The sequence below is a fragment of the Thamnophis sirtalis genome, unplaced genomic scaffold (genome assembly GCF_051295495.1).
Source record: "Thamnophis sirtalis isolate CommonGarterSnake01/CBP01778 unplaced genomic scaffold, rThaSir2_p1.2 scaffold_1, whole genome shotgun sequence".
Taxonomy (NCBI): Eukaryota; Metazoa; Chordata; class Lepidosauria; order Squamata; family Natricidae; genus Thamnophis; species Thamnophis sirtalis.
The window spans coordinates 84,868,613-84,883,232 of record NW_028261381.1 but is presented as its reverse complement, the minus strand read 5'-3'; the positions used below and the strand labels follow the sequence as shown (position 1 = coordinate 84,883,232).

Below are 14,620 nucleotides of genomic sequence, written 5' to 3'. Positions count from 1 at the left end.
GGCTGTGAAAGACAAGCTGGTTAGCTGTGGAATTGCTTATGTGGCTTGGAACTGCCGTCAAGGCATGCTGGTTTTTTATGTGCTACATTGCATTTACAATGCGTGCTTTCATTTTCAAAACAGCAGGCATTTTTCTGTGTATTTTCCTAAATAAATTCATTATCACCATCATAGTCATCATTGTTTTGATCTGCCTGTCAATAGGCCAGACTGGTCAACTTCCTGCCCCCAGTTTTCATGCAGAAGTGAAATGGAGCTGATTCTTCACAGCAGAATTCTACCACAAACTAAGCAGTGCTACCAATTAAGGAAAACTGAAAGCCAACATATTTGTCTCTTGTTGGAGGTGTGGATGGCAGGATGAAGGAACCCCTGTGTCAGACCTGGAAACCATATTTTAACTTTGGGACTTCAGGCCTGCCACATTTGCTATTGTGGGAAAATGGGAGGGGGGGATTATACAGAGTGCGGGTGATATATTCAAAATAACATTCTTTCTCAGAAAGTCCATTTTGCCCTGCAGCTGTGATGAAGTGACTGGAAAGCATCTCCAGTTTTGGATGGTGCCTGATTGGCTCATGTGATGGACATGTGGGAGCCGGGGCAGGGACTTGAACTTTCTTTTGGGTGGTGAAAACCCTGGAAACTTCAGATTCTTGTTTTCCCAGATGTGCCAATATGACATCACTAATAAAATGGAACTTTGAGGAAACTCAAAGCTCGGAGACTTCTTTCATTGGGGATGTTACTTGGAACCCTGACACCCTGACAGAACATTCATTTAAGATGAAACAAAAAAGATTAAAAAGCAGGCTAAGACAACATTTGTGAACCATGATGGCAGAATGTGTTTTTGTCATTTTTATTTTTAATTTGTTTTCTTCATATTAATTTATCATGTGAATCTGTTGTTTGGATCTATGGATGAATAGCTAGGGTAAGCAAAGAAAATATAAATATTCCACAAAAAATATGAAATATTTTCAGGCACAGTGTAGGATTACTAAAACTGGCTATTTTGTTTGTGCCAGAAAAGAGCTTGCTGTTTGGTGATCTCTTGAGTTTTGTATTTTCTTGGGAGAAATACATAAATATACAGTATGTATAGAGATAGTTTGGGAGGCAGTGAACATATTTGGAGTTTTGACAACATACCATGTGCTGTCACAAAATGCCTTCTCTAGAGGAGAGTTTCCTGATATGCAAATGACTGCTGTTACCATTGATAAAATAGTCTTTTACCCAAAAGGCAGATTGCTGAAGTTGCTCCTTGTTATTGGCTGTAGTCTCTCTATTAAAGCTGTGCAAAGCAATTGAAAGAGGTGCTTTGTTAAGCCCTTGAGCACAAAAGCTACTGTGGCTGCCATTTTGATTTTTTTTAACTCTTCTCCAAACATCTCTAGGTTTTGGGCTGCCTCCATAGGCATATACAGGTAGTCTGTAAAGAGCCGAGGTGGCGCAGTGGTTAGGGTGCAGTACTGCAGCCACTTCAGCTGGCTCCTAGTTCTGCAGTTGGGTGGTTCAAATCTCACCGGCTCAGGGTTGACTCAGCCTTTCATCCTTCCGAGGTGGGTAAAATGAGGACCCAGATTGTGGGGGCAATATGCCGACTCTGTAAACCGCTTAGAGAGGGCTGAAAGCCCTATGAAGCGGTATATAAGTCTAACTGCTATTGCTATTGCTATTGTCTTCAACCTACAACCACAACTGAGGCCAAAATTTCCATTCTCGCTAAGCAAGATAAATGTTAAGTGAATTTGACTCATTTTATGCCCTTTCTTGCCAGGGTTGTTAAGTGAATCATTGAAATTGTTAAGTGAATAACATGGCTGTTAAGTGAATCTGGCTTCCCCATTGACTTTGCTTGTCAGAAGGTTGCAAAAATTGATCACATGACCCCCGGGACACTGTAGCCATCATAAATATAAACCAGTTGCCAAACATCTGAATTTTGATCACATGACCACAGGGATGCTGTGACAGCCGTAAATGTGAAAAATTGTCATTTTTTCCCCTGCTGTTGCAACTACAAACAGTCAAATATATGGTTATAAGTTGAGAAGTATCTATATTACAGAAAGTCTCTGCTCATCTTTTTTTCTTAGCTGTATTTGAGATGTGTGAATTTAGGGTGTTTGCAGGAGCTGAAGCCTTTACACTGTATCTTGTGTACTGTTTTTCATCTCTGTGGCTGGGGAAATTAGGCTGTTTCTTTTAGAATATATACCCCATGGAAGATTTATAAAGATTCTTCAAGTGGCTTACACCATAGCATTAGACCACGAATCCACAATAAATAAAATTGAAAGCCCCTTAACACAGCATGGTCATTCCAAAGAGCAAACCACAACATAACAATGAAAATGAAAACAATGTGCAAGCAGCAGGTAGCATAGCAATTAAAAGCCCATCATATCCCCGCAAATGTTTGCTGGAATGAGAAATTGAAGAGAAATGCCATTTCTATAATAGAACAGAAGAGATAGCTGATCAAGGTGGCAATTTCCAAACACCAGTATTGCTCAGTTGGGAACATTATTCTTTGTCCCTTTGACAAGGTGTGCAAACAAATGAGATAACCTGATGACTGAACATCTTGAAAAATTAAATGCTCGCTGTGATTAGAGTCGCTGCTCTAATTTGAATCTCTATGTGTCTGATGTCTACATCCAAAAATGCTGTTCGTGAGCATTATCCTATGACCTGGGAAATCCGAAGAACTATTTAAATAAATTAATTTCAGCTACAGTCTGAAAAATCTTGAGAAATTCCTGAATGGAACTACTATACGTATCTTTTGTCATACATTATTTATTGCGTCCCTGGATTAGACTGACAGCTCCGGTTTTATACCCTGTCTCCGCAGCACTGGCCTCATCTTATCCTCGGGCTGCTATTGAGGCAACCTTATCCTGTTGTTTTGCAACACCTGCCAGCTAGAACAACAGCGCAGAGGGAGCCTGTCAAGCTCATAATTATGCTGGCAGCTTTTCTATCACCGTAACAGAAGCTGGATTGTACTAAGGATTATTCCTCGAAACAGCTCTACATGAGTCCCAACCCACCACTGGATGGCCATCTTAACAGTGGGGTTACACTTCTGGGCTGGCATATTTTATTTTCTCAACAACCTCTTGACCTGCACAACTGCCTTGCTGTGTGTTTTCATGCTGCATAACAATCTCTTTATATAAGGACAATCTATAAACCCTGTTAACATGTTGAAAGGTTTGGTAGAGGTCTAGGGCATGTACTTCTGGATCAAACCAGCAAGCAGCAAGAGAACAATATCTCTCTTAATAAAAATTAGTGTTGAGAGTGGGATGGAAAAGAAAACACAGTTGTCTAGCTATGTAAGAGCCCTATTTTCCCACCACTGTGGTCATTGTGATACAACTCTTCCTCAAAGAGCAGTTTCAGACAAGGATGGGGAAAGGGAGATTGGCTGTAGGTTCCTTTGTGCAAGGTGCTATGGGGTTCAAGGCTCTCCTTGATTGTATTCAATAGCTACATTAAGGCACTTGGTGACATTCTTTACCAACATGAGATCAAGTGTTGCCAGTGCTTTAGATCTCAACCAGGGTGGATAAAATGGTGGTGTTGAAATGCTGTCCAGGTACTTGGAGAACGTTTGGTTCTGAAGGAAGAGGATCAGGCTGAGCCTTAATCCCAACAAATTAGCTTCATGTAGTGGTATGTGTGAATGACCGTGTTCTGACCTAGGCCTCCCGAAATCATGAAGCAAACTCCTCATCCCAATGAAACCTCTTTTAGTTAGGTTAAAGGGAATTCCTCTCCAGCAAAATTCCGGCAAACGTCTTTCATGAGATTTCACAACTGCAGACCTTGGAGAGTTGCCAAGCTGATATCTTCCAAATGCCACATTGTAGCAGCAATTACGGGAACAGATCTTTACCCTAATGAATTGAACTAATTGTCTCCTGCAAACTCCCCTTCCCTCTTTATTCCCTATGGGAGGGGCCGTTCGCCATCCACCTGTGCCTTTACTCCCAAGTTGGCCCTTGTTCCTTAGTTGTTCCCTTCTCCTGGCAGCTCTGTGCATGTGCACACTAGGAACAGGCTCAAGCTGTTCTTCTGCCCCACTGATATCTGACTCCAAAGGCAGCTGATAACTGTCAGATGGCCCTGGCCCTACCTCTGCCTCTGATGCACAGCACTCGTCAGAGCTTTCCCCAGACTCCAGGACTGGCCCATGTTCCTCCCCAGCATCCTCACTTTCCAAATCTGCTGCCAGATCCGCTGGCCACTGGTGAGCCACAATACTTGGGATGCAGGAAGAAGAGTTCCAATTTAGGCAATAGTCTAATAAGAGGCTGGAGGTGAGAAATAAGCATGAAAAGTGTTTATGAAGGGTTTTTTTTGGACTCTCTCTAGTTTCCCTGAAAATAAAGAGAAAGGTCAGGGGAGGCATCCTTTCAGTATTGCAGGACTCTGTTAATGTAATCTTATAATATCGTAGGATTAGTTCATCTGGGTATGCTTCTTTTCTGTCCTGCTTCACAAGTCTGACTATAAGCTATCAGATTCTGGAGTAAAACTGTCTTTAGTTCTGGATGGATTGCATTTATTTTTTATATTCTTATATTAATTTAGTTTCTAGTTGGAATTTATGAAGATGGGGTAATCCTGTGCCATTGAGTTGGAGGTTTGTCCATGTAATAGCCAGGAGCCAAAATTGATTCAACGGTACCTGCCACTAAAGAACTCAAGCTTTTAATTAATGTTTTGGTTTCCCCCCCCCCCCAATATTTATACTTTCTTCATCAATTTAGGGCAGGTAGTAGCATCTAGCTGATGGCTGATCTCAGGAAGGTGGAACAGAATCATGAACTGGGGACCACAATGAAATTAGACCCAAATATTTCCTTGAAGAATGCAATGGGTACTTGGTCCTATATTGTTGTCAGAAAACTACATAGGTGTTATTCATAGATTTGGAGCTGAAGCTATGTGGCAAGAACTGGTGGGCTTCAGATCAGTGAGAACCATGGCATAAGTATTTTAGCCTCAAGGCTGAGAAAAGAATATCTGACTCAATCTGCTGACTCAGAATGGCATTAATAAAAATCTTAGGAATTGAGAGTAAATGTTCTTGATGTGTTTGTACATATGACTTGATCTTTTTCCATAATAATAAACTGATAATTATTATCTATATAAAATAAAGGGCATTTGCTTTTATTTACACCAGCGGGATCAATTTTAAAATAGCCGAACACGTTCAGTAAAAAAAATGAAAATGTATTTATTTCATTACAAACTTGATGAATTCACTTGTATTTAAACCTGGCAGAAATAAAATATTGAAGTTCTCATTTATGTCTTCCATAGGATATAATCTACATCATTTCTCAATGTGAATATTAAAATTCAGATGGTAAACAAGCTCTCTATCCAGGGGTGGGCTGCTATGGGTTCGCCCGGGTTTGGGAGAACCCATAACTAATGTTATGGCTGGTTCGGAGAACCTCCAAATACCACCCCTGGCTGGTTTCTACACAGCCTGTTTTGGATGCGAGATGTTCAGGGCCCGCACGGCAGCTCGGGGAGGGGGAAGATCAGGCTTCCCAGAAGGCCTCCAGAGCCCAGGGGAGGCAGTTTTTGCCCTACCAGAGGCAAAAGCCTCCAGAGCCTGGGGAAGGCAAAAACACCCCCCACCCCATGGTGCAGGAGGCCGATGCCCACCATGGCCACACCTACCCAGCAACTGAGCAGAGAACTCATTTCTGAAATTTTTGAAGTCCATCCCTCTCTCTATCTATTTTACTTTGGGTTTCTTCTCTATCATCTCTTGAGTGCTTTTTAGGCCCCAACAGCTGTTCAGTCAATATGTCAAACAATAATAATCAACAGGATCAGACTTCCTGGAGTAGGTTGCTTGCTTGCTGCACATGCTAAAAATCATTATGCGATGTCACCTTTAGTAACTTTATAAAAATCAGCTTAGCTAACTATAGACAGAATTAGATTTGTACTGAACCTAATTAGCATGAGATTGATTGCATCACCAACAACGTCCACATATACGCTTGCAGTATGTTGATCCGGTATGTCAAAAGATCTTACAGTTCTTGAATTAAATTATGAGGAATGACTCATTTTGTGACATGTGAAGTCATAATATAAAGCCTTGTATTTTAATAATACCTTGGTGATTATCCATGACCTGACACAGATTTTGCACTTCAAGCCCACTCTGCACACCCCTCTTTTAAAAAATATATCAACCCTTTCTGATAGCACATCCACAGGGGATTGAAGCATACTTTTTTCTCTCGCCTCTTTTCTTACAGTGAAATGCACAGAGGGATGAGTTTAGAATGTGAAAATACCTGCTTATATAATTTGCCTTTTGAAATACAAGTGATATTTTATAAAATTAGGTATCTTGGGTCTTTATTCAGCAGTGGAAAATGTAGTGTGGAAGCAAAACTCTGAATTTTCCTTATTAGAGAAAGCTTCAAAGGAAATACAAATTGTACCTGGTTTTGCTTCTCAAATACTCTAATCTAATAATTGATCTTGTGAATATATAACACTGTGGATATTTCTTCATTCTGAATTGATTGGTCATGCCATCCAGCAGTGAGCCTTTTATCTTTTCTTGCCTTGCTTATTTTTCTGGTTATTTTGATTGCCTTTAAACACCTTTCATCAAAATGACCTCCATTTTAAAAAAGGAACATCGATGTATCTTTCTAAAACAGAAAAGTGCCTACATTATTGCATTTCATGAAACCTTTCTTAAGAAGATCTATAGGATTTCTGGAAAATTAAATTTTTATCCCATAATGAATATTAATTAGCTACATTAAGTACATTAAGCTACATTCAAAAGTATTTTAATGATTATCTTCAGATTGCTAGACAATTTTAAAACAAAGATTGCTACAGCATTATACATCACGGTCCGAATGTTCATATAATGATTACTGAGCCCTAATGTATTGATTGATTGATTTTATAATATGAGTACTCTAAAATTACAGTGATACAGGGAAATATAAGGAATTAAAATGCAATACTAAAATCAATGCAGGGATTTTAAGGAATGCAGAATGAAAAAGACAGTATGGTGAAAAATCACTGCAATAATTAATCTGATAAAATCTGACACGTATAAATCAGAATATTCCGATTAATTTATTAATAAAATAAAACAGTTGTAAGCTTGTTGTTGAATTTGGTGTGACTTGCCTAGCTAGAGTGTCAATTTGTAACTGATATTGACTATCTCAAAAAAGCTTGATCACCATATGGTATATGTGCTATTCAGATCCCAAAGAAGAAAAAGTACTTTGAGATACATGGTTATGCTTGCTACACATGTTTAGCACCTTTTAAAAAATAGGACCATACCCTGGCAGTTGCTTGATTCCCTGAAAATATACCTTTATGTTAAGGAACTACTGACAAGATACAATTACAATTCACCAGTCAGAGTCTTCTTAAAGAAGCTACATATTTTCCTGGCTCACACAGTAATGAGTTTGAAATAAAATACCTCCTTGCTTGCTCCAATTTGCTCTGAGTTCTTCCCCTTTTTGGAACCTCCTTAACTTCAGACATGAATACTTCTTGGTATTGTTCAGCTGAAATGTAAGACTAGAAAAAAAATACAGCTTCTCTAAGAAGGTGCAGAAAGGTATGGTGGAAGTACTCTAGACCCAAGAGTCACCTCGCAGCAAAATGCTGCAAATTAATTCAATAATAATAGCAATAGCAATAGTAATAGCAGTTAGACTTATATACCACTTCATAGGGCTTTCAGCTCTCTCTAAGCGGTTTACAGAGTCAGCATATTGCCCCCAACAATCCGGGTCCTCATTTTACCCACCTCGGAAGGATGGAAGGCTGAGTCTACCCTGAGCCGGTGAGATTTGAACAGCCGAACTGCAGTCAGCTGAAGTAGCCTGCAGTGCTGCATTTAACCACTGCACCACCTCGGCTAAATAGCAATTGTAATAGCATTTAGACTTATATACTGCCCCATACTGTTTTACAGCACTCTCTGAATGATTTACAATGGCCCAACAATCTGGGTCCTCATTTTCTCGACATTGGAAGAATGGAAGGCTGAGTCAACCTAGAGCTGGTCAGGATCAAACTCCTAGAAATGGGCAGAGTTAGCCTGCAATACTGCCTTCTAACCATTGAGCCACCATGGCTCATAATAAAGAACAACACATTCCTAGTAAACCATAAAAGTTGCACTAAGTAACCATTTTAAATTCTGACCAACATGGATTCCTTCCTTGACTCAATACATTTGTTTTTGTTTTTTTTGTTTTTTTTACAGAAGCACCATTGAAACCAGAAGAAAATCCTGCAGATCCCTTCATTGACTCATCCCTCTTTGCTCACTGGGGCCAGGATTTGAGCCCTGAGAACCAACGCACTGCTCTTAAACAGTTCCAGTACTATGGTTACAATGCTTACCTGAGTGATCGCTTGCCACTAGACAGAACCTTGCCTGACTTTAGACCTACTGGGTAAGGAGCAACTTTTGGAAGTCATTTGGTATATTTTATCTAAAGGAGGAGGTGAAAATGGACTAGATAACATTCTATTTTAATGGAAATGTATGAAGAATTGCAGGTATGATCTAGTCAAAATGAATTGTGCTTGGAAAGTATGGCTTTCAGAAAAGTAAATGTATGAAATTTGGTATAATGAAATTAGCATTATTAATAGCTACCCATGTTTATCCTAAAAGGCTCAGTGACTAAGATGCTGAGCTTGTTATCAGAAAGGTCAGCAATTTTGGAGGTTTGGAGTGAGCTCCTGTTACTTGTCCAGCTTCTGCCAACCTAGCAGTTTGAAAGCATGTAAAAATGCAAGTAGAAAAATAGAAACCACCTTTGGTGCGCCTTTGGCTTTTAGTCATGCCGGCCACATGACCACAGAGATGTCTTTGGACAGCGCTGGCACTTTGGCTTTGAAATGGAGATGAGCACCACCCCCTAGAGTCGGGAACGACTAGCACATGTGTGCGAGGGAAACCTTTACCTTTATATTTTATGTTCATTTTCTAATTTAAATGCAATAATAAGTGCTAGCAGAACTATTATTTGCTTTTTCTTCTTTTTAAAAAAATACTGCACATCATTCTTCAAAGCTGAAGAAGGATGTTTCCAGGACTTTTGAAAATGGTTTGTTGTTTTTTTTTTAAGTCTAAAGCAATGATAAAAATATATATAGTATTTTAGTTTTAGTGATAGCTGTATACTGATTCTGATTAAAAATTTACCAAACAAGTTTGTTTATGTGTTCAGGTAAAATGATACATAGTACTTTAACAAGCTGATGGAAGATATTTTATAAACTCTAAGCTATGAATTTGATCTTTGTGCAATCCCTTTTAAAGACAAGAAATGATAAATAATATAATGATAGCTTTTTTTTTTCCTGTTTGAGCAAATCTTCAGGCTTTGGTTCTCAGACAAGCATTAAATCATTATTATTATTCCTCCTCTTCCTCCTTCCCCTCCCTCTCCCCCTTTATATTTGATAAAAAGGAGAGGTAGAGTGACACCTTATCAGCATACTGATGACACTAAATCTCTGGATGGTTTCACTCAGCTATTTTGTGAAGTTATCATTTTAAAATAAAATAGAATCTTCTGTGAAACTCCACAGTATAAATGCCACAGGGCTGAGCAGACGTCTCATCTTTGGGGAGAAAGCTTTCTAAATTGAAACATTGAAAAGTTCTTCCATCCGCACCTAATTTAGACAGCCTCTCCAAAAAGATAACTTTGAACAAGGTACTGAAAGCTGCTGAGAGCAATAGAAGAATCATAAAGAAGTACAATTTTCTATCTTTTAACTTCAAGCCAGAGGTGGATTCCTACCAATTCTCACCAGTTCGGTAGAACTGGTTCGTCAAATCTACCGAACCGGTTAGAAGAGGTTCCAGCAGTGGACCTGGAAAGCAGGCCACACCTACAAAAGAGGTTCCAAAAATTTTTGAACCCCCCCCCACACACACACAGAAAGAGAAAGAGGAAGAGAAAGAAAGGAAGAAAGAAATAAAGAAAAAAGAAAAAAGAAAGAAAAAGTGAGAGAGAGATGAAAGAAAAAAGGAAAAAGGGACAGAGAGACAAAAGGAAGGAAAGAGAGAGAGAGAGAGAGAGAGAGAGAGAGAGAGAGAGAAAGAATAAGTGGCCGGCAAGCCACTCCCACCAGGTCACATGGCTGGCAAGCCACTCCCACAAAGGAGACAACACCCACAGAGTAAGTTTGAAATTTTTTTGAAACCCACCACTGCTTCAAACACAGTGAGACTATGCAAATAGAACAATACATTGTAATTAAACAAAAATAAAATTGTATACTTCATAGGAAAATAGGAATATATCAACCCAAAGCTTCCTTAGAATATTAATGTAAAGGCTCTTGTGAATAAAACTTAACTTCTAATAATTGCACAGACAAAATCCTATTCTTTTTAGTGGCATAATCCTGCATTATCCTACAATCCTTTGAGGTCTTAACAATATGCAGTCTTATCGCCCATAACTAGCTCTCCAGCCTATAATTAATTATAATGTTGAATTCATATCTATATTTTTTTCTGTTAAAAGTTAGTGCTGTAGTTCTGGTATCTTTTTCTTTCTGAGGAAATTCTAAAAATTCTAGAATGCAATAGAATAGGCAATTAGAAATCCTTTTTCTTAGTAGTAGTCCATCTTATCTCAAAAGGCAGTGATAAAAAAGTTAATTTTTGATTTAAAAATATCCACATCTCTTTTTACATTAGTGCAGCTTTTAGGATATTTCCTCTTGATATCCCAATTCTAGCTAATACCGTGTTTTAATTGCTAATAAGGTCATACCCATTTAAAAGGGATGTGGTAGCTCAGTGACGCTGAGCTGCAGTTCAGCAGTTCGAATCCCTAGCGTCATGTAATGGGGTGAGCTCCTGTTACTTGTCCCAGTTTCTGCCAACCTAGCAGCTCGAAAGCATGTTAAAAATGCAAGTAGAAAAATAGTGACCATTTTGATGGGAAGAGTGTGCTTTGGCTCCATGCACTTTTGGCGATAAGTCATGCTGGTCACATGACCATGGAGATGTCTTCGGACAGTGCTGGCTGTTCAGCTTAGAAACTTAGATGAGCACAGCCCCAGAGCTGGAAACAACTAGCATACATGTGCAGGGGAACCTTTATCTTTACCTTTAATGTCATACCCTTTAACTGTGCTAAATTCCTTATTAATGTTTCATATATATACACATAGAAAACTGACACTTTATAAGATGAACAATACAACTTAATGGATGTTGTCATTGAAAGTTGTTGTGTCCAAGAAGGGCAGTGGTGAGAGAGTGAATTCCTGGTGAGCATATTTGCCTATCGGTTCACTGACAAATGTGCGCTCGACAAAAGCGCACCGACAAAACCGCTGGGATAAAACTGCGAGTTCGAAATCGCGGCGACAAATGAGCGCAGAAGCATGCCGACAACAGCGCGCCGACAGAAGCGCGCTCTAAACCTAACCCTAAACCTAACCCTAAACCTAACCGTAACCCTCACCCTAAACCTAAACCTAAACTTAACCCTAACCCTAACCCTAACCCTAACCCTTACCCTTACCCTTACCCTTACCCTAACCCTTACCTTAACCGTAATCGCGCTTCTGTCGGTGCTCTTTTGTCGATGCACCTTTGTGGGTGCGCTGTCGATGTCACGGTTTTATCACTGCAGTTTTGTCGGGCGCGCTCTTGTCGGGCGCGCATTTGTCGGGTCATGTTGCCTATCTACATAGGTAGAATCTTCTCTCTCACTTTTTTCCTTGATTCTCTGTATGGACCCTGTGACCAGAAAAAAATCAGTGATAACACATATGGATGCTAGTATAATTAGTCTTGAGCAACTAATATAGGAATGAAAGATGTGTCTTAATGATGTTATAATGAACTTCAATATAATGAAGACTAAATACCTTGAATGTAGTGTCCAGACATATGGTTCAGTCTAAACTGTTAGTACTGAGTCAAATAAGATGACCCAGTTCAACTTCTAATTTATGATTTCTAATCACTATTGGATGCCCAAATATGGGTGCTTGGGTGGAATGGCACTATGCAAAATAACAACAACTTTCTGCATCTGAAATTTAAGGCCTGTTGAAAAGTCATCTGATCCAAAGCAATTCCTGCAGTCAGTGGAATGTTGGCTAGTGATGAAGATCACATGAGTAGGGTTACTGGTCATATACCCAGACTAAATCATGTGGCAAATGAGGATATACGGAAAACTTTTAGTTTTGCCTTCGTAGCTGACAAAAATGCAATAATCATGCCTAGCAGCAACAATTCCATAGCAAAAAGATTTCTTCTATGAAATGTAGAAAATTGCTGGCCAAAGAAACAACCAAAACTGTGCTAACTTGACTGATTAAAAGATGATGCATGCTTTGTGAAGCTCAACTGTAGAGATGCTGCAGGCTGTGTGAAATGGCATGCAGACTGGAAACGAGCAGATGTGTAATCAAGTAGGACAAACCCTAAGAGGAAATAGAAGACAATGAGAACTTTGTTTCAGTGATTATCACACTATGGAACTGATCATGAAAAGACTCTATGAATCTAATGCATGCTGTAGTATTGCTTCTGTTATACAGGTAAAGAAAGAAATTACCTTTTCTTGAAGGGATATGTCTGGTGAGCTGCTGTTCATATCTCAAGTAAAATAAAAGTATTGGTCTGCTTGAGAATAGATTACAAGAAAAGATATTTGAAGCATACTATACCTATTAAATGTTCATTCCAGTTGGTATCTGTTTAACTGCATGTTTCTCAACAAACTGTCTTCTCTTAAAAATGTAAATTAAGTTAGAAAAAGCCTAGTGTTAACAAGACATCTGTGCTTCCATTATCATATTATGATCCCCAAGATTTTCAGTTTAAGGTTTTATAGTTCTCACTGTAAAAAATTAGACTGGAAGAAGAAAAGGCACAATATTATGGGCTTGGGGGGGGGGGGAGACACAGGGAAACTTTACTGGAAATGGGGATTTTAAATAAATACTACGTAGTAGACATGTTGGCTATAGTTTTCATGAAGAAAAGAAGGAAAATTTGTGTGAAAGAAACTGCAATAAAGACAATGCAACTAAGTCTCCATGTAATTTGATATATAAGGGACTGGAAAAAAATAAACAAAATAACATACTTAGATCATTAACAGATCATTACATCAGTATGGTGTAATGGTTAAGACATTAAATAAGACCATGACTTCTAATCCTACTTGGTTTGGGCCCCTTTTGCAGCAATTACTAGCTCAATGTGGTGTGGCATGGAAGCTATCAGCCTGTGGCACTGCTGAGGTGTTATGGAAGACCAGGATGCTTCAATAGCGGCCTTCAGCTCTTCTGCATTGTTCGGTCTCATGTCTCTCATCTTTCTCTTGGCAATGCCCCATAGATTCTCTATGGGGTTCAGGTCAGGCGAGTTTGCTGGCCAATCAAGCACAGTAATCCCACGTTCATTGAACCAGGTTTTGGTGCTTTTGGCAGTGTCAGCAAGTCCTGCTGGAAAATGAAGTCAGCATCCCCATAAAGCTTGTCTGTGGAAGGAAGCATGAAGTGCTCCAAAATCTCCTGGTAGATGGCTACATTGACGTTGGACTTAATGAAGCACAGTGGACCAACACCAGCAGATGACATGTCTCCCCAAATCAACACAGACTGTGGAAACGTTACACTGGACTTCAAGCATCTTGCAGTGTGTGCCTCTCCATTCTTCCTCCATACTTTGGGTCCTTGGTTTCCAAACGAGATGCAAAAGTTGCTCTCATCAGAAAAGAGGACTTTGGACCACTGAGCAAGAGACCAGGTCTGTTTTTCTTTAGCCCAGGTAAGACGCTTCTGACATTTGTTGTTCAGGAGTGGCTTGACAAGAGGAATATGACATTTGAAGCCCATGTCCAAGATCCGTCTGTGTGTGGTGGCTCTTGATGCACTGACTCCAGCCTCAGTCCACTCCTTGTGAAAGTCCCCAACACTTTTGAATGGCCTTTTCCTGACAATCCTCTCCAGGCTGCGGTCATCCCTGCTGCTTGTGCACCTTTTTCTTCCACACTTTTCCTTTCCACATAACTTTCTATTAATGTGCTTTGATACAGCACTTTGGGAACATCCAACCTCTTTTGCAATTACCTTTTGAGGTTTTTCCTCCTTATGGAGGGTGTCAATGATGGTTTTCTGCACAACTGTCAGGTCAGCATCTTTCCCATGATTGTGATTCCTACTGAACCAGACTGAGATACCATCTCAGGAGCCCTTTCCAGGTGTTATGGCTTAATTCACTGATTAGAGTGGGACACTTTGAGCCTAGAATATTGCACCTTTTCACAATATTCTAATTTTCTGAGATTGTAGGTTTGGGGTTTTCATGAGCTGTAAGCCATAATCATCACAATTATGACAAATCACAGCTTGAAGTATCTTGCTTTGCATGTAATGAGTCTCATATATTAGTTTCACATTTTAGGTTGCATTACTGAAATAAATGAACTTTTGCACGATATTCTAATTTTTCAAGTTTCACCTGTAAGTAGAGGAAGCAGGCCTTAGGAGAGAAGGTGGATCT

The 14,620-nt window shown here is 39.5% G+C and overlaps 1 protein-coding gene across 5 annotated transcripts in view; it reads left to right on the top strand.

Annotated features, from left to right (window-relative positions):
- Window positions 1-14,620, top strand: part of GALNT18 (polypeptide N-acetylgalactosaminyltransferase 18) — a 391,276-nt gene that overhangs the window by 191,715 nt on the left and 184,941 nt on the right. For all 5 annotated transcript variants that reach the window (XM_087718060.1, XM_087718044.1, XM_087718067.1 and 2 more), the window contains exon 2: window positions 8,321-8,513. In XM_087718060.1, the coding sequence (XP_087574186.1) occupies window positions 8,321-8,513 (193 nt within the window). The remainder of the gene's footprint in view (window positions 1-8,320; window positions 8,514-14,620) is intronic.